Here is a 23,113-nt window from a genome sequence, read left to right as displayed (position 1 = left end):
AGTCCTCAACGTAGACTTCGGATCCCATGAAATCTCATGGCATCAGGTCAAACATGGGCAAGGAAACCGCCTGCTGATTACCACCTACCGTCCTCCCTCAGCTGATGAATCAGTCCTCCTCCATGTTGAGCACCACTTGGAAGAAGCACTGAGGGTAGCAAGGGCACAGAATGTACTCTGGGTGGGGGACTTCAATGTCCATCACCAAGAGTGGCTCGGTAGCACCACTGCTGGTCGAGTCCTGAAGGAAAGCTGCCAGACTGGGCCTGTGGCAGGTGGTGAGCGAACCAACACGAGGGAAAAACATACTTGACCTCGTCCTCACCAATCTACCTGTCGCAGATGCATCTGTCCATGACAGTATTGGTAGGAGTGACCACCGCACAGTCCTTGTGGAGGCCAAGTCCCGTCTTCGCACTGAGAACACCATCCAACGTGTTGTGTGGCACTACCACCGTGCTAAATGGGATAGATTCAAAACAGATCTAGCAGCTCAAAACTGGGCATCCATGAGGGCATCCATCAGCAGCAGATTTGTATTCCAGCACAATCGGTAACCTCATGGCCCAGCATATTCCTCATTCTACCATTACCAAAAAGCTAGAGGATCAACCCTCGTTCAATGAGGAGTGTAGAGCAGCACCAGGTGTACCTAAAAATGAGGTGCCAACCCGGTGAAGCTACAACACAGGACTACATGTATGCTAAACAGCAGAAGCAACATGCTAAAGACAGAGCTAAGCGATTCCACAACCAACAGATCAGATCAAAGCTCTGCAGTCCTGCCACATCCAGTCGTGAATGATGGTGGACAATTAAACAACTAATGGGAGGAGGAGACTCTACACACCCCCATCCTCAATGATGGCGGAGTCCAGCATGTGAGTGCAAAAGACAAGGCTGAAGCATTTGCAACCATCTTCAGCCAGAAGTGCCGAGTGGATGATCCATCTCGGCCTCCTCCCGATATCCCCATCACAGAAGTCAGTCTTCAGCCAATTCGATTCACTCCACATGATATCAAGAAACGGCTGAGTGCACTGGATAAAGCAAAGGCTATGGGCCCCAACAACATCCTGGCTGTAGTGCTGAAGACTTGTGCTCCAGAACTAGCCGCGTCTCTAGCCAAACTGTTCCAGTACAGCTACAACACTAGCATCTACCCGACAATGTGAAAAATTGCCCAGGTATGTCCTGTCCACAAAAAGCAGGACAAATCCAATCCGGCCAATTACCACCCCATCAGTCTACTCCCAATCATCAGCAAAGTGATGGAAGGTGTCGTCGACAGTGCTATCAAGCAGCACTTACTCACCAATAACCTGCTCACTGATGCTCAGTTTGGGTTCCGCCAGGACCACTCTGCTCCAGACCTCATTATAGCCTTGGTCCAAACGTGGACAAAAGAGCTGAATTCCAGAGGTGAGGTGAGGTGAGTGACTGCCCTTGACATCAAGGCAGCATTTGACAGAGTGTGGCACCAAGGAGCCTTAGTAAAATTGAAGTCAATGGGAATCAGGGGGAAAACTCTCCAGTGGTTGGAGTCATACCTAGCACAAAGGAAGTTGGCAGTGGTTGTTGGAGGCCAATCATCTCAGCCCCAGGACATTGCTGCAGGAGTTCCTCAGGGCAGTGTCCTAGGCCCAACCATCTTCAGCTGCTTCATCAACAACCTTCCCTCCAACATAAGGTCAAAAATGGGGATGTTCGCTGATGATTGCACAGTGTTTAGTTCCATTCACAACCCCTCAGAAATGAAGCAGTCCGAGCCCACATGCAGCAAGACCTGGACAACATCCAGGCTTGGGCTCATAACTGGCAAGTAACATTTGCGCCAGACAAGTGCCAGGCAATGACCATCTCCAACAAGAGAGAGTCTAATCACCTCCCCTTGACATTCAACAGCAATACCATCGCCGAATCCCCCACCATCAATATCTTGGGGGTCACCATTGACCATAAACTTAACTGGACCAACCACATAAATACTGTGGCTACAAGAGCAGGTCAGAGGCTGGGTATTCTGCGGCAAGTGACTCACCTCCTGACTCCCCAAAGCCTTTCCACCATCTACAAGGCACAAGTCAGGAGTGTGATGGAATACTCTCCACTTGCCTGGATGAGTGCAGTTCCAACAACACTCAAGAAGCTCGACACCATCCAGGACAAAGCAGCCCGCTTGATTGGCACCTCATCCACCACCCTAAACATTCACTCCCTTCACCACCGGCGCACTGTGGCTGCAGTGTGTACCATCCACAGGATGCACTGCAGCAACTCGCCAAGGCTTCTTCGACAGCACCTCCCAACCCTGTGACCTCTACCACCTAGAAGGACAAGAGCAGCAGGCACATGGGAACAACACCACCTGCACGTTCCCCTCCAAGTCACACGCCATCCCGGCTTGGAAATATATCGCCGTTCCTTCATCGTCACCGGGTCAAAATCCTGGAACTCCCTTCCTAACAGCACTGTGGGAGAACCTTCACCACACGGACTGCAGCGGTTGAAGGAGGCGGCTCACCACCACCTTCTCAAGGGCAATTAGGGATGGACAATAAATGCCGGCCTCGCCAGCGACGCCCACATCCCATGAACGAATAAAAAAAAGAGGAAGTGGTCGAGGATCGCAGCCGTGCCCAATTCTGTTCTCATTCAATAAGCTTTCCGGCAGAGGCCATTGGATATCGAGGAGGATCAGTAATCCTGGCTGATTTTCCCCACCAACCTACTTAAGGGCTAATTATATCATCCACACCCCTGCCATGGTTAAGAGTAGCTAACTCACCACACAGCAAGAATTGAACTGGACTGGACCATCCTTCTGGAGTTCAGTTATTCAATTGATAAATTCACAAAGCCACAGCAGGAGCCTAATGTTCATCAGATTATGTAATGGTTTCAATTTAAGTCTTTTTGGGTATTTATGCCACCCTGGAGAGCTAACATTTTTGCTGCTCATGAAAACTTGTTGCTTGTCCACTATGATGCCACTACGTCACAGCTACGAGGCTGAATAGCCATCATTCAGGATTCAGCCAGCGAGCACCTCATTTACACTGCCTGCGTGGAGCTTGAATTCTATGCCTAGGAAAGAGCCCCGTGTATGTGTTCCTCTTCCTGTAGTTAAATTTTAAAGGTTTGGACAGTGCGGGTAGTGTAAATACACCCTTAGAAACACTTCCTCTCAATTCTTTACAACAGTCGAATGGATTTATTTATTGAAACCAAGGTCCTGGATGTTCTGCAACGATTTGCTGGAAGGCTGAGGTTTTTCGTTGTTCAATGAGTTGAAAGGTAATGATTCAGGTTGCATCGTGTAGTTTTGTGTTGTCTGATAATTTTTGACAGTTTTCCCATTTATAGCGATTTTTGAACAAAAGCCACATTTATTTGAAAGAGGAGGCTTGGTAAATTTGAGTCAAAATTCATTTGGTTCAGTTTTATCATGTGTGTGGAGTTTATAATTTGTGCTTCAATATTTGAGACACAGGGTTGGATCCGTGTTTAAATCTGGTGTCATGCCAGGATTGATGCAGCATCTAGTTCACACTGTATCTGTGTTCTGACTGATTTGCAGTGTGGTTGGCATGGTAACAGCAGAGAGTCATTAGTAGTCTGTTTATGCAGAATTGCTGCATTGAGGGTACAGGTGGTTTGTTTGAACCCAGCATGTGAAGAGATTCTTTTGATTTATTTTAAGGATTTTTAAAGTTCATTGAGGTTTTCAGCATTGTGGCTATTTTGATGCCATGATTAATCTGGAGAACAGCATCTGGCCAGTTGTATAAATTAAACACTCCAGAAAAAATTGTGAGGGGGGGCAGGAACAGAGACCTGGGGGTTCACATGCACAAATCTTTGATAGTGGCAGGACAAGTTAATAAGGCTGTTAAAAAAAACCATATGGGATCCTAGGCTTCATAAAGGAATAGAGTACAAAAGCAAGGAAGTTATGCTAATCCTTTATAAGTCACTGGTTAGGCCTCAGGAATAGTGTGTCCCATTCTGGGCACCACACTTTAGGAAGGATGTCAAGGCCTTGGAGAAGGTGCAGAGGAGATTTACCAGAATGATACCAGGGATGAGGGGCTTAGGTTACATGTAGAAATTAGAGAAGCTGGGGTTGTTCTCCTTGGAGCAGAGAAGGTCAAGGGGGGATAACAGAGGCGTTCAAAATTATGAGGGGTTTTGATAGAGTAAATAGGGAGAAACTGTTTCCACTGGAAGGAGAGTTGTTAACCAGGACACGAGTGTAAGATAATTGGCAAAAGAACCAGGGAGAAGATCATGAGAATTTTTTTACACAGTGAGTTGTTATTATCTGGAATGCACGGCCTGAAAGGGTAGTGGAAGCAGGTTGGATAGTAACTTTCAAAAGGGAATTGGATAAATACATGAAAAGAAAAAAATTGAACGGCGATGGGGAAAGAGCAGGGAAGTGGGATTAATTGGATAGCTCTTTCAAAGAGCCAGCACAGGAACAATGGGCTGAACGGCCACCTTCTGTGCTGTAAGATTCTACGCTTATAAAAATGCAGCGATGGTTATAGAAGTTGTTGCTTCTAGAGAAAGCTGGCTGGTTATCAGGCCTTCCATATGGCTATCCCTCAGATGGACTTTATTATATCAACTTCTCCCATAATTAAGATTAAAACCAACCATTTATAACAATACTTCTGCAGATCTCCGCTCGGCATTCCTTACACCAGCTTAGCGCCAACATTGCTTTACCCTTGGTGGACACAGAACTCAAACTCACCGTTCTCTTGTCAGCACAGGTACTGGCCAAGAAGCCCAGCAACAGAGTGAAGAGCGTGGGTAGGATTTCCCGCAGCGTTCGTGGCGTGTTGGACACAACAATTTTCCAGACATGTAGCGAGGCCTGACGCACCACCAGCTGGGTGTCGGAACGGCCCATGTACAGCCCAGCAAGGACACGATTCCGCCTCTCCAGACCAAGTGCACCAATGATAGCCTGAAAGAACAGAACATCAGGTCAGATTCTACCACAGAATTTAACGATCAATGCACAGAATTACATTTAATTTACTGCACAGAAACAGGCCATTCGGCCCAACTGGTCTGTGCTGGTGTTTATGCTCCACACGAGCCTCCTCCAACCCTACTTCATCTAACCCTATCAGCATATCCTTCTATTCCTTTCTCCCTCATGTACTTATCTAGCTTCCCCTTAAATGCATCTATGCTATTCGCCTCAACTACTCCTTGTGGTAGCAAGTTCCACATTCTAATCACCCTCTGTGTAAAGAAACTTCTCCTGAATTCCTTATTGGATTTATTAGTGACAATCTTATATTTATGGACCCTAGTTTTGGACTCATCCACAAGTGGAAACATCTTCTCTACGTCTACCCTATTGAACCCCTTCATAATTTTAAAGACCTCAGCCTTCTCTTTTCTAGAGAAAGAGGCCAAGCCTGTTCAGACTTTGCACGAGGAGAGGCTTTTTCCATAGCACTGCAGGTATAGGTTCACAAACCAATTGATGACTTGGCAGCAAAGGGACAAGGCTGATAAGCCAACTTAGACAGACAAGACACCCCATGGACAGGACTACTGAACCAATCTATACCAAAGACATGATTGTAAACAATTTTACAACACCAAGTTATAGTCCAGCAATTTTATTTTAAATTCACAAGCTTTCGGAGGCTTCCTCCTTCCTCAGGTATGGCATGATGGCATGGGCATGTTAAACTGACCCAAACCAACAACTTGACATTGCAAGGAATAGGTGGCTAAAAGGTAAGTTAAACTGGGGTTCATACCCCAAGCCACGTCAGTCTGTGCCCCTTCGCCTTATTGGAAGAGGTTGGGCCTGTGTCAATCCGCACACTCCATATTAATGGACCGCACAGCGCCTGTGCCAATTTGGCAACTCACCTTATTGGACTGGGCAGTGCCAAAGTTGTCATCTTCTGAGGCAGTCTCTGTTGTCATCTTTCCGGTCACTCCTGACACGTGGAAAAGCAAGTCTCCCAGCAACTGAACTGAACTGAACCTGAAATCCAAACCATAAAAGGCTAAATCACAACAGCTAAAACACATGACATTATCTGTGATACGGTCTTGACTTTCTTTTAAATGTAATTCAGTCTTCTCAAAAAAAAAGAATATGGGAACAGAATAAGCCATTCAGACCCTTAAGTCTGTTCCGCCATTCAATTAGATCATGGCTGATCTGTATCTTAACTCCATCTACCCACCATAATCCTTAATACCCTTGCCTAACAAAAATCTATGAAACTCACTTTTGAAATTTTCAATTGACCCCCAGCCTCAACAGCTTTTTGGGAGAGAGTTCCAGATTTCCACTACCCTTTGTGTGAAGAAATGCTTCTTGACATCACCCCTGAATGGCCTAGGTGTAAAGTTACTCCCCATTGTTCTAGGCTCCCCCACCATCGGAAATAGTTTCTCTCTAACGACCCTGTCAAATCCTTTAATTAGATCACCCCATAATCTTCTTTACTCAAGGGATTGTAAACAATTTTACAACACCAAGTTATAGTCCAACGATTTTATTTTTAATCCCACAAGCTTTCGGGGGCTTTCCCCTTCCTCAGGCGGTGTGGAAGTGACAATTTCGAATCCTTCGCATTTTAAGATCACATAACAAAGCCTGGTGATTACTGCCCGTTGCCAAGGCAATCACAGTGAGCAGACAGAAAGGTGTCATCTAAAAGGCCACTGAATATACAACCCCCCAAAAAAAGAGAGACAGAACGAAGACAGTCAATGACCCGTTATATTAAAAACAGATAACATTTGTTCGCTGGTGGGGTTACGTGTAGTGTGACATGAACCCAAGATCCCGGTTGAGGCCGTCCTCATGGGTGCGGAACTTGGCTATTAATTTCTGCTCGACGATTTTGCGTTGTCGTGTGTCTCGAAGGCCGCCTTGGAGTATGTTTACCCGAAGGTCGGTGGCTGAATGTCCATGACTGCTGAAGTGTTCCCCGACAGGGAGAACCCTCCTGTTTGGCGATTGTTGCGCGGTGTCCGTTCATCCGTTGTCGCAGCGTCTGCATGGTCTCGCCAATGTACCATGCGAGACCATGCAGATGCTGCGACAACGGATGAACGGACACCGCGCAACAATCGCCAAACAGGAGGGTTCTCTCCCTGTCGGGGAACACTTCAGCAGTCATGGACATTCAGCCACCGACCTTCGGGTAAGCATACTCCAAGGCGGCCTTCGAGACACACGACAACGCAAAATCGCCGAGCAGAAATTAATAGCCAAGTTCCGCACCCATGAGGACGGCCTCAACCGGGATCTTGGGTTCATGTCACACTACACGTAACCCCACCAGCGAACAAATGTTATCTGTTTTTAATATAACGGGTCATTGACTGTCTTCGTTCTGTCTCTCTCTCTCTCTTTTTTTTTTGAGGGGGGTTGTATATTCAGTGGCCTTTTAGATGACACCTTTCTGTCTGCTCACTGTGATTGCCTTGGCAACGGGCAGTAATCACCAGGCTTTGTTATGTGATCTTAAAATGTGAAGGATTCGAAATTGTCACTTCCACACCGCCTGAGGAAGGGGAAAGCCCCCGAAAGCTTGTGGGATTAAAAATAAAATCGTTGGACTATAACTTGGTGTTGTAAAATTGTTTACAATTGTTAACCCCAGTCCATCACCGGCATCTCCACATCATTACTCAAGGGAATACAAGTCTAGTCTATGCAACCTGTCCTCATCCTCATGAATGTCCCTGATCCAAATTTGGTGGAGCATGGGGAAGGGGGAATTGGCAGAGACAGAGAAACATCGGGGCCAAACATGCACACAGCTTTTCCCCAGTCTGCATAAAAAGGTATTGTTCCAATACTACACCTCAGCTCTGGTAAAGAAAGTAAAGATAGTTGATACAATGAGAAACACAAAGGAAATTGCACATGATCTAAATCGTGATAGAACCAAGGGGCAAGAACAGATGGAGTTTTGCATGTATAGGATGCAACATATTCAGTGACTGAAAAGGACTATCCCCAAAAGGAGGGATTTTAACATTTTTCCTCGTGTTACAAATGAATCATGCCAGCACAGTACAGAAAAAGTGCAAATGTTGATGACAATTTTGAGCAGAACTTAGAATATGGCAGCTTCAAAGTACGCGTGTTCTTAAGTGCTCCAGCTTATGAGAAGTAAAATAAGAGGGCCTTCCCATGGAGGAGATGGGAGACATTACATAGAATTTACAGCACAAACAGGCCATTTGGCCCAACTGGTTTATGCCAATGTTTATGCTCCACATGAGCCTCCTCCCACTCTATTTCATTTAACCCTATCACCATATCCTTCTATTCCTTTCTCCCTCATGTACTTATCTAGCTTCCCCTTAAATGCATCTATGTTATTCACCTCAATTACTCCATATGGTAGCAAGTTCCACATTCTAACCACTCTCTGGGTAAAGTAGTTTCTCCTGAATTCCTTATTGGATTTATTAGTGACTATCTTATATTTATGACCTATAGTTCTGGATTCCCCCACGATTGGAAACCCCTTCATAATTGTGAAGACCTCTATCAGGTCACCCCTCAGCTTTCTCTTTTCTCGAGGAAAGAGTCCCAGCCTGTTCAGTCTTTCCTGATCGGTATAACCTCTCAGTTCTGGTAGCGTCCTTGTAAATCCTTTTTGCACCTTCTCTAGTGTGTCTATATTCTTTTTAGACAAATTAAGTAAACCATGACTGCCTTCACGCCAGGAACAATATTTGAGCAGTGTGGACACCTCAATGACACAGCATGATTCATGTAGTGCCTTAGTGCCACTGGTGCCTGAGTTTGAATCCAGCAAATTGCTAAGTATAAGAATAGTAAGTGAAATAAGTTTGGGGCAGTTTCGATCAATGAGTCCAAGTGGATATAGGCCACAGTACAAGTTAAAGATGGTAATGTTACTGCGCTGGGTTTACTGGGATTTGCTCCAGTGCTGGAATACACCAGAGCAACTGCAGAACTTGTAAGCTGCTGAGCCATATGGATTGAGCTAGAGGTTATTTTAAGTCCCATCCACCAAACGAACAGCACACTCGGCTGAGTAAACTCATACGCAGAGCACAAGGGCTCTGATCGACACACATTCAGAAACAACAGCAGTAAAGATGAGCTTTTTCCTGGTGTGTTAACAGGGCAACACAGACTGGAGCGCATATGCCAATATAACAAGGACCTGGAGGAAGAACCCATGCACATGTGGCAGCAATTATTAAGAGTCAATTTCCCAGTTACTTTTTTCCCCTTCCACTTGGATAAGCTAATTGCTTGTATTTGTAAATTGAATAAATGAATAATAATCAGAAATCTGTGAACATCTCCTCTCAATTTGTGCATCCAAAGAGAGACTGTCAGGTGAAAGGTGCAGTGCTACTTACAGACCAGAAGCGCAGTTCAGTCAGTGGCATTAGAAGGCCAGCATCAATATTAAATGGAAATGGAAAGTAATAACAGGTATTTTTTTATTCCTAGGTTTTCCAATGTAAACTTGCTCGCCCTTAAATCACGTTGCACAAGAAATGCCTGCAAGCATTGTGGCTAGCTACCCCTCCCCCGAGCTTTCTCCATTTTCAAAGTTTGTAGCCAAAATATGTATTTTTTTTTGGATAGTATGATCGGATGGTTAACAGCTACAATAAAATTCTACCACAAGAGTTGGTGTAACATTAAATCCAATGCCCTTGGTACCTGATCCTCCAGTTATCATCAAACAATCCCTGCTCCAGTTCTGGCAGCAGCAGTGCTATGGCAGTCTCTGCATACATGCTTATAATTCGCTGTCCAGCACGCAGGGCAGTGTCACGAACAAATTCATTCTCATCCGCCAGAGCCTACACAAAGCAATTGATGAGTTGTTAATAACCAGCTATGCATATTATGCTGCAAGATTTTACTGTCTCTTACTGCCTCGTTTGTGTATTCACGCTCTACTCACTTCCTGACACTTGACCCGGAAGTAACCACATTGTGCCAGGAACTGGTTTCTACTTTTTGGTCACACCAACAATAAGTGCTCAGCTATCCAATTATCCAATTGTGTAGAACTGCCAGCAAATAAACTATTGGGGTGAAGATAAATCGGTGACCTCGTGAGCACACTTGCATTTATATAGCACCGTTCTATATCCCTCATGCACGTCAAAGCATTTCACAATGAGTAACACGGAAGTGTAGGCAAATGCGGCAGAAATTTTGCACACAGCAAGATCCCACAAACAGTGATGAGATGAACGACCAGTTAATTTGTTGATTGAGGGAGGAATATTAGTCAGGACACTGGGATCACTCGCTTTCATCTCTGAATGGCACAGGATCTTTAATATTCACCTGAACCACAAGAACAGGGAGATAGAGCCACAATTTAGCTCTAATCTTTGGAAAACATCTCTAACATTCATTCATTGCTGCACTGGAGCATTAGCCGAGATTATGAACGCAGGTCCTGGAGGGGCCATTGACTCACATGTAACCGTTACCAGCTGAGCCAAGTTGACACTGAGCAAAGATACAGGAGCTGCTCCTTTGATGTGCAACGGCAACATGTTTGTAGCCTGTAGTGTTGGTGCTTTCAGAACTTTATACTGTTAACCAGCTCACCCAAGTCTTAGTTTTTTCCCCTTAGGTAACTCCAAAAGATAATTCTCTTCACATTTCAGGCTGCACTTGTAGTGAAAGATGGTAAACAGCTGCTCACTTTAGCTGGAATTAATCTATGCTGACTACACAAGAGAAGGGCAGGTTTATAGATTAAAAGTTCAGTTACTTAAATCACAACATTCATGGATAAAGAGAAGCCATTTTAATAAGCAACACCCTATCACATTGTGCCTTTATAAGAAACACACTGTTCCCTTCCACTGTAGGGAGTCTGTTTAATGCAACAAAAGACGACTTTCCCTCTCAACAATGGTTCTTATTCAAGCATAAAACTTCACAGTTAAAATCCATGGCACGCTCACTATATCCCCATGAAAGCTAATTATTTCCACATATCCACCTTCAAATGATGGAACAGTGGGCTGGATAGGAAAAGTTTCCCCTGAACACCTGTTCCCAATCCTCATCCACCCTTAGCTAACAGCATTAGCTTTCTCTCCTCACAGGTATTGATTAGTTATGTCAAAAATCCCCAGGACCAAAAGCGTTAAGCAATTCAGTCACTGCCTCTCTCTCCCTGTAAATCAGTACAGTCCCAATCGTGAATAGTGGGCACAATTTGCACACTGCATTGAGCCGGCATGCTTGTGCTAACTCGATTTGCCCATTATACGAGGTGGACGGTAAAACCATTTGAATGAAGCTGCCCGAAGTCTCCACTTTCCGACTGCCTCCCCTAGATTTTAACAGTGCAAACAGCTGATTGAAGCTGCTTGAAAACCTGACTTTACCTGAAATCAGCGGAGCTTTTAAGTTGGTAAGCACTGAACTGCACAAAATAGCTGGTGCGTTTAACACGTTTCAAGCAGCACTTTTGTAATTGATGCTTATGGTGATGACAAATGGTTAGCTGCATTCGCCCAATATAGGCAGCTGCCGGGATACACGTGGACTGTATTGCTGATGTAACTGGCCTTTTACCTTCAGAATGCAGGGTATGATGGCTCCTACATATGCAGTGAACCTGTCGCCAAAGGTCACAGGCAGATAGATGAACATCATCATATAACCATCGCGGACATGTGGGGCAATCTCCACCTTGCTGGCAGTGGCTACAATATCTGGCATGAGTTTTTCCAGCTTTTCAACTCCGAGTCCAGCCATTACTTCAGCCAAACCTGAAACATAGGGAAAAGGTATTAAAAACTAGATTATTTTGCCTTTGACAGAAGAATGGAGTTTTATGGGGAGTTACTATAGGGGTTGGAATATCAGTAGTTCCGATGACAGTCATATTAAAAACAGCATGAAAATTCACCAATTGTATTGACAGCAAGTCGAATATTAGATTATTTATCTTTGGTGTGATCTTCCTCATTCAATGTACCATAGCTCAACCTTTACATGGCTGCCAATTAAAATGAAACACTGTCCCTTGGTAACATGAATACCTGTCACAGTCCACCCTGCATGTAAGCCTTGGTTCTGATATTGCACGTCCCATTCTTTGTTAAGGAAGCTTTCAATTATCAACTCAAGAGTTCCCAGTGTGGAAGGTTGCACTGATAACTGTGCTCTGGTGTCAACTGGCTGCTGTGTCAGGCCCAGAGAACTTGGCATCTTCTCCATGACTTTGAGCCAACAATTGTTTAGCAACTTGTCCTGCAATTGTTTAGCATCTTATCCTGCAAGACCTCCCAGCAGATCCAATGTGTGGAATGAACACTGGTGGTAGACTTGGGAGAGGATCTAGCTCATTATGTATAAGCATTGAAACCAGGCACTGGCCTCAACAAAAGTCAATGGAGATGGACTGTCTACACTGACTTTTGATTACTTGACACAAGTGAAGATTGAAGCAGTGATGACTCACCAAATTGAAGCTCAAACGTAAAAAAATATAAACAAAGAATGGCATTTGGTGACAAAAAACAGGATTAATGTAAGTTTGAGTCAAACTCTTCAGTTTCTAATCAGAGCAACATTTCATGATGAGGCCTCAACATGAAATTACATGGTATTCCAGAAAAAGCAGGAGAGAAGGAAGAGTGAAAATCTGAGGGGGAAGAGCACTTGTTGGAAGTCAACTTAAGGGGGATGGTGGCAATGGCCTGAAGTCACTGGCTCAATAATCTCTTGGCCACAGGCATCAGGTCAGGCAGAGAAAAGTCAGAAACTTCCCAAAGTACCCCAATGAAAAGATGTTTTTTAAAATTTTTTTTAAAAACAAAGTTCTTGTAGAACACACTGAACACATGATTAAACATGCAAAACAAAATTGTAGAGATCAACTTTTTATTTGTCTGGTGACAACAAATTACTGTTCACATTCCCTTTGTGTGCATGTGTGGGTTGGAAGAATGAAGAAGAATTTTAGTGTGTCTTGTCTCTAGTTAATCAGCTATTATAGGAACATTTTCTCCTTCTGAAGTTCTGGCCTCCTCACCTTGTGCAGCACCGGATCGATCAACTGAACTCTGCTCTGAAGCCAGCATCTCCATGAGCCAAGGTAGCAGGTCATCAAAGCATGACTCGCCCATTCCCTTCACCATCGCCCCCAGAGCCTTTGCTGACACCGTACGGACCTGACATATGACAGAAGGGCAAGTCACTGCATGAACATGATCGCGCACTAAAGGAAATCTTTCAAGTTTGTGCCTGACCCAACAGCATTAGGCTCAGGCATTGAAGATAACATGCAGGTTCGGTAATAGCATCATCATACGGTAGAGCTCAGGTTAGAATACTGGTTTAGTACCAGCAGCCTGACCCAGGAGAGTCTGGGTCAGTCAGCAAGAGCTGCTCCAACAATGCTGGTTCAGTAACTGAGCCCAGAGAATGGATGACTCCAATGTAGTACAATCACTAACCATGACTGGCCAAATCCCCATCAATCATTATGCTTCTATTTATCAGGTGCTTACGGCACACAGCAATTACAACATTTAACAGGCAGTTTGAAATTGGCTCCAAGTACATTCAACATGGCCACGATCATGCTAACTGGAGAGAGTAAAGACTCTTACCTCTGGAACAGGGTCCAACAAGGACAGTTTCAATCCAGGCATCACACTGGGCAGGTACGGTGAAAGATCCTGGAACCATACCAATGGAAAGTAGTCAACAATTCTGGTTTGGACACAATGCTCATTTCACTTCCCCATCAACCTTGCACTTAACATTGGCTAGCCCATCACAGCTCTGGTTAATTACATACCTTGCTTTGTTTTGGACCAACAGGCATGGACCTATATTGCACTTCCATGTAAAAAGCAATGTTACCCAGCTACTAGATTACATTCCTACTGTTACAGTAGTCAAATGGGATAAACCCTTTTCAGTATTGTACATGCAATATAGGAGAGCATAAAGTAGCATTTTATCATCTGCAATATGGCAAGCATTACCTTCTGATCTGTAAGGGAATACATATTCCCAATGATTTGAGCAGCCATCTTACGGGTATCTGTTGATCGATCCTGAAACGCTCGCTGTACGATTGGCATGATCAGGGCCAGAGATGGAGCATCAATAAAGTGTACAAACTTGGTATCGAGGAGAGTCTGAAGGCACAGCTGAGTCCTCCTAGATGGGTCAGTCAGGGCATCCAGCAAAACAGGCGTGATTGCTGGACAAAAAAAAATAACTTATTAGCTCAATTCTTTGGGTTAATGTTCGATAAAATGAGAAAGTTAGGAAACTAAACAGCTGTTAATACACTGCACTAACACTTGTACTTGTATCACAGGACACACTTGGCACTGGGGTGTAAACCCAGGTATCTGACACACACACAAACCAATCACCATGTCTCCAAGTCATGTGACAAGGAAGTTTACTCCTAACTGTAGGGTTTCTGTTTGCCCAACATGGAGTGAACACTCTCGCTCCTTAGGGACACATCCACTTACCCAGGTCCAGAGCATTCCAGTGCAGGTTGGCAGAGCCAAGGCCTAGGGATCCCCACCCAAGTGTGCGCATTGGGACTGCTGGAGTAACCAGCTTACCAGAGCTGTTTCCCATTGTTTGTTCATTAGGACCTACTCCGCTATAGGAGCATTGGCTTGCGGGGTTATCTGGAGCGAAGCAAAACAATCTTGCCCCTCTCAGTCACAGGTCTACCCCTTCAAGTTCCATTAGTGAACCAGGGTGGCTGGTCAATTGTTAACTGTATCCTGAAGTACAGACCTGCCTGGTTCAAGCATTGGATTATCAAGTCTGCTACAGAGGGTTGACTTGGTTCAGGATCGCCAACGTTAGGCATTTAATTTTGGAGCCACCTCAACTCCAAAAGAAACTCAACTCACCCTTCTCAACCTTAATGATCGTCACAAGTTGTTCCTCGACAATGAACAAAGGTGGGTTTGAGCCATTGCTGGAGCTCCTCACAAGTGGCATGGTGAGGAGCACAACTCTCAAAATGTGTGGGTGCACTGCCACCATCTTGCTGACGACAGCATGTACACACATCATGTCCCATTGAACAGAGCTTCAGCCTCTCTCCAACTGAATCACGGTGGGCACCAAGCCTTGGACATCACCCTGTGTTCATACCCATCCTCCAGGTAATTCCTTTCAACCACCTGGACTCCATTTACTGGAACTCATGTGAGGGGCTTTGACAAAGATTCCTGCCTGCTGTGAGCCTGACTCTCCTTCCAGGGCACTCAGTGACAGATCGATGTTCTTTGTGTGTCCTTGCCAATATTGATCCCTCAAAAAAAAACCACCAGAAACAAATTATCCAGCCATTTGTTCATTTGCTACAGGACCTTGCTGTGCACAAATTCACATTTGCCTACATAACAGTGACTATACTTTAGAAGTAATCAACTGGTTACTGGGGCCTTACTTCAGCCTGTTGAGAGACACCGACTCAATATTTTGCTCCCACCAGACAGACGCTCTCGTGGGTCTGTCAGACTGGTCAATCATTTGCAGTAGGCCGGAGGAACTTTTAACCATGACTGACCACATACTTCAACCAATTGAAAAACATTTAGGATCACTTCTGTGGATAAATGCAACCCACTGATGTCACTTCATTTCCCGAATAAGCACCTGGTCTCAAGTTGCATCAAACTCTATCTTGGCCGTTCTTGATTGCTCTGAAAAAGCTTCAAGAACCACTTTAAAAACCCTCTGCTTTTGTCAAAGAGCTCTCTTTCCCTGTTGTTTAGTGGATGAGTAGCTAGCAAGCCCTAGCTCAGCATGTGTACAATGTGACCAATGATTTCCTTGCCTCAACAGTTGAAAGCACAAACATATAATCTACCCAGAGATGCCAGTTAAAATTAATACCAGCTCCATCATCCCAAATGCAATCGTTATGGTACACAAAAAAAAATTGTAAACTATCAACCATTTCAACTTTGGCAACTCCCGTGCTGACTTATGAATTCTCTTCCTGTATATACCAACTGAAGTACTGATTCTGAAACCTAAATCTCCCTTCCATGATGCAAAGCTGTGCACTGTCCCAAAGAGATCGAGCCACCTAATGAGGCGGATGGCTTTTGTTTTAAACGTGAAAAATACAAGGGAGGGGGTGACACCCTAGCCTATCCGCAAACTATTGCTGGGATAGGGTTGAATGCCTATTTCAAATACAACAAAGCCTGCTATACGTTAAGAACAGCAGTCTGGTACTGAAGGAGTCCATCAAAACATCTTTTAGAAGTATTTGCTCAGTCTATAACTCTGCCTTTTTTTTAAAGCAATGCTTGCATCCAGAGGACTAGAATACAAGGGGGTAGAAGTTATTCTACAGCTATACAAAGCCCTCGTTAGACCACACCTGGAGTACTGTGTTCAGTTCTGGGCACCGCACCTTAGGAAGGATATATTGGCCTGGGAGGGAGGGCAGCGTAGATTTACTAGAACAATACCTGGACTCTAAGGGTTAAATTATGAGAAGAGATTACACAAAATAGGATTGTATTCCCTGGAATTTAGAAGATTAAGGGGTGGTTTGATCAAAGTTTTCAGGATATTAAGGGGAACTGACAGGGTAGATAGAGAAACTATTTCTGTTGGTTGGGGAGTCTAGGACTGGGGGACGTAGCCTAAAAATTAGAGCCAGGACTTTCAGGAGTGAAGTTAGGAAACACTTCTACACGCAAAGGGTGGTAGAAGTTTGGAACACTCTTCTGCAAACAGCAGTTGATGCTCAATTGTTAATTTTATATCTGAGATTGATAGATTTTTGTTAACCTAAGGTATTAAGGGCTATGGGGCTAAGGCGGGTATATGAAGTTACGTCACAGATCAGCCATGATCACATTGAATGGCGGAACAGGCTTGAGGGACGAAATGGTCTACTCCTGTTCCTATGTATCAGTTTCATGATTTAGCAACTGAGGCCACTTTCCCGAGCTATTCATGTTGACATCACAACAACTTGGATTTATATAGCGCCTTTAACATAGTAAAACGTCCCAAGGAACTTCACAGGAGTGTTAGCAAACAAAATTTGACACCAAGCCACATAAGGAGATATTAGGACATGGGGTCAAAGATGTAGGTTTTAAGAAGCGTCTGAAAGGAGGAGAGAAAGGAAGAGAGGTTTAGGGAGGGAATTCCAGAGCTTGGGGCCTAGGCAGCTGAAGGCACGGCCATCAATAGTGGGGCGATTGGAATTGGGGATGCGCAAGAGGCCAGAATTGAAGGAGCGCAGAAATCTCAGAGGGTTCTCTGAATCAAAACCGATGCAGAGCCACAAGAGAATTGCTTCAAGGCAGTGCCAGAACCCATCTGAGTGACCGAGGACTTTGAGGCCCTACTCAACTGCCTGGAATCAATGTTATTCAGAACTGAACTTTTATGTTGAGGATTGGTGACCAGCTAGGAACTTATGCGAATATTGGAACAACTGACACCTTATCTTCAGCTGTAAACAACTCTACTCAGCTGGCTCATCTTTCCTCAAGCACTCATTGCTCACACTCTAATCCCATTGAGTTGGAGATGCGCTTATCAGGGCTGGAACTCTAGGCCTGTGCGGGCAGAGACCAAGCTAGAATGCTCCTGTATCCAGGATTATTTTCCTACAGACGTGGCGGTGCGAAGTAAGGCCTTTTGCTGAATTTGGAGAAGGCTACTTTGGATAGTCACACCGTCACATTACAGCAAAACCAAGTGTCATGACATCAGCCATTGAAAATGCTGCAGGATATTTACATAGAATTTACAGCAGAGGAACAGGTCCAACAGATCTTTGCTGATCTTTATGCTCCACACGAGCCTCCTCCCACCTTACTTCATCTAACCCCGTCAACATATCCTTCTATTCCTTTCTCCCTCACGTGCTTATCTAGCTTCCCCTTAAATGCATCTATGCTATTCACCTCAAGCACTCCATGTAGTAGCGACTTTCACATTCTCACCTCTCTCTCAGTAAAGATATTTAATGCAATGACCAGACCCAAACTGACTGGCACACAACAAACATCAGCGAAGGAAAGGAGCAGCAAAACGCCCAAAAAAAGCTGCTCATGTGTTCACTTCTGTTCTACACTTGCTATAAAGAAAAAAATATAAAATGCAAACGTCTGAAGACTGTTGCTAATAGTGGGAGGAGGAAAAAAAGTAAAAAGGCACAGTTCCAAATTAGTGTATATGCAGCATAAGGGGAGAACACGACCTGCCCAAGATTCTACCTACTGTGTCAATATACAATGCCACAGACTATTCCAGACAGGATGTCTGCTTTTTAAAACAATTCCACTCTACAATGTGGGGCATGAGAAAACTTACTGCAGGGAAAAAGCTGTTTGAATTGGAAGAGAAATGTATTATCTTTAAAGTAGTTATGGAAAAGGACAAGAAAAATCAAAGGTGAAGATAGATACTCAACTGGAAGGGGGCTAATTTCAGTGAGTTGAAAAGGGATTTGGCCCAGGTGGATTAGAAACAAAGATTGGCTGGTAAAAGCCTTCAAGGAGGAGCTGCTTCAGGTACAGACGAAACACATTCCTACAATGGGGAAAGGAAGGACATTCAAAGCTCACTGGATGATTAAAGAAAGTGAGATTAAATGAAACAGAAAAAGGAGGCTTATGATAAATGTCAGATTAATAATACAGCAGAGAATCAAGCTGAATATAGAAAGTGCAGAGGAGTACTGAAAAAGGAAATAAAAGGGGCAAAGAGAGAATATGAGATAAGATTAGTGGGTAACATAAAAGGGAACCCTAAAGTATTTTATTAACATATCAAGAGTAAAAGGATAGTCAAAGGAAGGATTAAAAACCTAAAAGGAAAATCTTCTTGTGGAGGCACAAGTACTTAATGAGAATGTTGCATCTGCCTTCAGTAAAGAGGATGCTGCCAATGTCAAGTATAGGAGGAGGGGGTAGAGAAGATGGATAGGATAAAAATATATAAAGAGGTACTACTAAAACTGTTGGCAGCGCTCAAAGTAGAAATGTTACCCGGTCCAGATGGGATGCATCCTAGGTTACTGAGGGAAGTAAGGGTGGAAATTGCGGTGGCATCAGCCACAATCTTCCAATCCTCCTTAGATATGGGAGTGGTGTCAAAGGACTGGAGGGTTGAAAATGTTACACCCCTGTTCAAAAAAGGGGATATACGAGGTAACTAGAGGCCGGTCAGCCTAACTGGGGAAACTTCTAGACACCATCCGGGACAAAATTAATTGTCACTTGGAAGAACTTAAATGACAGTCAACATGGATTTGTTAAAGGCAAATAGTGTCAATGAAATAACAGAGAGGGTTGATGAGGGTAGTGCTGTTGACGTTGTGTATATGGACTTTCAAAAGGCGTTTGATGAATTGCCAAATAATAGACTTGTTAGCAAAGTTGAGGCCCAGGGGATTAAATAGGCAGTGGCAGCATGGATACAAAATTGGCTGCAAGACGGAAAGCAGAGAGTAGCGGTGAATGGTTGTTTTTCAGACTGGAGGGAAATTCACAGGGGTCAGTAATAGGACTACTGCTCTTTTTGATATATATTAATGACCTGGACTTGGGTATACAGGGTATAATTTCAAAGTTTGCAGATGACATGAAACTTAGAAATGTAGCAACAATGTGGAGGATAGTAACAGACTTCAGGAGGACACAGACAGACTGGTGAAATGGGCAGACATGCAGCAGATGAAATTCATCGCAGAGAAGTGTGAAGTGATGCACTTTGAAAGGAAAAACAAGGAGGCAATATAAACTAAATAGTACAATTTTAAAGGGGGTGCAGGAACAGAGAGACATGGGGGTGTACGCACACAAATCTTTGAAGGTGGCAGATCAAGTTAATAAAACTGTTAAAAAAGCAGACAGGATCCTTGGCTTTATAAAAAGACGGTTACGGGGAGATTTAATAGAGGTGTTCAAAATTATGAAGCGTTTTGATAGAGAGAAACTGTTTCCACTGGCAGGAGGGTCAGTAACCTGAGGACACATATTTAAAATAATTAGCATATAAGCCGGGGTGTGGGGGGGGGGGGGGGGGGAGGGGGGAGAATGGAGAATTTTTAAAAAAAACTCAGCGAGTTGTTATGATCTGGAATGGTGGTGGATGCAGATTCAACAGTAACTTTCAAAAGGGAATTGGATCTCTAATTAAAAAGGACATTTTTTTTTAGGGGTATAGGGAAAGAGAAAGGGAGTAGGACTAACTGGATAGCTCTTTCAAAGCGCCGGCACATGCATGATGGGCTGAATGGCCTCCTTCTGTGCTGTATGGTTCTAGGAAGCCGTAAGCCATTTTCTATGGAATGTAGTTTATGCAATGAACTCACCCAAGATCTCAGGGTTCCTGATGACGGAGCCAATCTGACGTAGGGCCTGTTGTCCTGCCTTCTGCACCTTCACGTGGGAGTCGGTCAGTACTTCGGTCAGCTTGGGCACAATGCTTGGCAGACAGGATGACAGCTGCTTGGGAGCACAGTATGCCATGGCACCCAGCAATTCAACTGAACCTATTAGGTACAGAAACAGACACTCAGTGCAAGGATGCATCTACACATCCTCTCCAGGACAGTCGGTCGCTCACCCCTCCCACTGATTTGTGTAGATGCCAACAGAATCAGAGACACAAACATAACAAGCAAATTCCTTGTCTTCTCTCATCTTCCATCTTGATTTACATTTAACACGAAGAATCACCTGAGGAACCACTGAGATATAAAGAATATCATCCTGGACTCCGCCGATTTTATTTCTGGGCAGATTTTGGGCTGGTGGGTAGCGAGCGGTGTGAGATGGAAGCTCACACGCTGCTCCAGAAACGAGGCCTTGGGCTATTTTAACTCCCACCAGCCGACTTCCCACCTGTCAGCAGGAAGCGGCAGAAAATCGCGGGGCACAGAGGTTGCCTGCCAGCACCAGGAGTGGTGGGATCGGTTGCCGGGGCCATCTCGTGATCAGGAAGGTGGGGGGGTGGGGCGGGGGGGTGTTGGGTCGTTGTGAGTCTGTGGCAGGGGAGGCCTAAGAGTTCCTTGTGGGGACTGGAGGAACACTCCTATTCTTCCTGGCCCTACAGGGAAAGTAAAATGAAAACTTACCTGTTTGGACTTTTTCTAGCCACTGCAACTACCCACCTGAGTAGTCAAGTTAAAATTGCAGTCGGGTCCCAGTGATGTCATCGGGACCCGACATGCATATGTTAAGAAAAAAGGACCTCGTTGGCTTTGGGCGGGTGTCCTCACCGCCTGCTCAGTTCAGCAGGTTAAAATCAGAAACAATCAGATCCCAGCGGCTCCAGGGTCTGGTAGTGTAGTGGATATGTTACTGGATTTGTAGTCCAGAGGTCTGGACTAATAATCCAAAGAACGCGAGTTCAATCCCACCATTGCAGTTTGAGAATTTGAATTCATTTTATAAAAATAAATCGGACCATCAAGCTGTTGGATTGTTGTAAAAACCTAACTGGTTCATTAATGTCCTTTAGGGAAGGAATCCTGGCCTTTATTTGACTCCAGTCCCATCCCAATGTGGTTGATTCTTAACTGCCCTCTGAAGTGGCCTAGCAAACCACTCAGTTGCATCAAATGGGCAACTAGGGATGGGCAACAGCAACGCCTACATCCCGAGAATTAATTTTTTAAAAAGTAACCCGGCCGATAGTAATTGCCCACCTGGGTACGGTTAAAATCACCGTCAGAGTTTTGACAAATACCTGCTTTAGTTCTCCAGGACTCCTCCTCCAGAGCCACCAGCAGCGACGGCAGGACAAGCTTCACACCATGTGCACTCAGATTACGCATCACAGCCTTTGCAGTATCATCAGACGCCTGTGGAGAGAACAAGTCTTAGTCGTGGTTATTACTTAAACTTGAGTGTGAAGCAAATAGTGGAACTGAGTTTACAACATTCATCTCATCCCAGGGGAAAACTATTGAAACTATCTTACCTGTGACTTTTACAGTTAACAAGAGTGCCCTGACTCAGGTTTTATTTTAGCCACTTAATGACACAGGCTATACATACAAAAAAATGACAGGGTACAGAAGGCCGCTTTTATAAAGCTTAGATAGGAATACAATATGCACTGACCTCTCTGACATACTGGTTTCCGTCACCAAAACACAACAGCAAGTGAGGGAGCACATGCACCACGTACGGCTCGAAGAGTTTCCCCAGCATATTGCACAACATCTCAAAGGCAAACAGAGCACCTACCAAGGAATTAGAAACAGAGTAAATGGTTCTGCTAACACGATGCTGAATAGGCAAGCGAAAATCAGGGACAATACTAGGCATTGGGTTGGATGTACTGGTTTGGCCAAATGGCCTGCGCTTGACTGCTATTTAGAGTTACCTAGAAATTAGTCCTGGGTATCAGGTGAAGTTATCAGAGGCTTCCTTTCAATGAATTCAGCATTTATAATTAGCCCTGCAGCTTAATTTGGAAACACTTAAATTGTTCCCATGGTACTGGCCAGTAGATAAGATCAAGTGCAAGATAAACTCATCATGAGACGATGCTGACAATCAGATATTTAAGCACAGGAGGCGGCCATATTGACCACTGTGCCAGTGCCAGTTAGCTCTAGGCCAAAGCAAACTACTTCAGAGCTAGTTTCCTGCTCTTGTCCTGGAATCCTTTAATATTTTTCTATCTAATTCCCTCTTCAACCAAGTCAGCTTCACCAGGCATTTGTGGTAATGTTTCTATATTCTAATAACCCTTCGTCTAAAGAAAATTCTAACCTGTCCCTTTAGGCTTCTGGTGCTAATCCTAAATTTAGGCTCCCTTGTTACCAACTTACCAGCCAGTGAAAGTAATCTGTCGTTATTTGTCCTGAAACTCCTTCATAACTCTGAACAATTTTTATCAGTTCTCCACTTAACCTTCTCTGTCCCATCCAGAGATGGTCTCTACTCGATGGATCCAATCATTGATATAGGACTTTATCAACAAACTTAAATATGAAAAATATTGAACATGTTCCAAAACTGGTGGATGATGCCATGGTGAGTACAAAGTACAGAGAAAGCAAATGTGAAGTCACCATACAGACTG

At 44.3% G+C, this 23,113-nt stretch overlaps 1 protein-coding gene across 1 annotated transcript in view; it reads right to left on the bottom strand.

The window, feature by feature from the left end:
- Positions 1-23,113, bottom strand: part of gcn1 (GCN1 activator of EIF2AK4) — a 129,888-nt gene that overhangs the window by 26,799 nt on the left and 79,976 nt on the right. The window contains exons 35-44 of the mRNA XM_068005525.1: positions 22,144-22,265; positions 21,767-21,881; positions 20,388-20,567; positions 14,035-14,255; positions 13,654-13,722; positions 13,074-13,212; positions 11,609-11,805; positions 9,719-9,861; positions 5,908-6,025; positions 4,763-4,978 (exon numbers count right to left, since the gene is read on the bottom strand). Of these exons, the coding sequence (XP_067861626.1) occupies positions 4,763-4,978; positions 5,908-6,025; positions 9,719-9,861; positions 11,609-11,805; positions 13,074-13,212; positions 13,654-13,722; positions 14,035-14,255; positions 20,388-20,567; positions 21,767-21,881; positions 22,144-22,265 (1,520 nt within the window). The remainder of the gene's footprint in view (positions 1-4,762; positions 4,979-5,907; positions 6,026-9,718; positions 9,862-11,608; positions 11,806-13,073; positions 13,213-13,653; positions 13,723-14,034; positions 14,256-20,387; positions 20,568-21,766; positions 21,882-22,143; positions 22,266-23,113) is intronic.

The sequence above is a fragment of the Heptranchias perlo genome, chromosome 25, assembly GCF_035084215.1.
Source record: "Heptranchias perlo isolate sHepPer1 chromosome 25, sHepPer1.hap1, whole genome shotgun sequence".
In the NCBI taxonomy this organism is placed as follows: domain Eukaryota; kingdom Metazoa; phylum Chordata; class Chondrichthyes; order Hexanchiformes; family Hexanchidae; genus Heptranchias; species Heptranchias perlo.
Note: the sequence above shows the minus strand (reverse complement) of the source record. Positions and strands in the feature narration are given on the sequence as shown.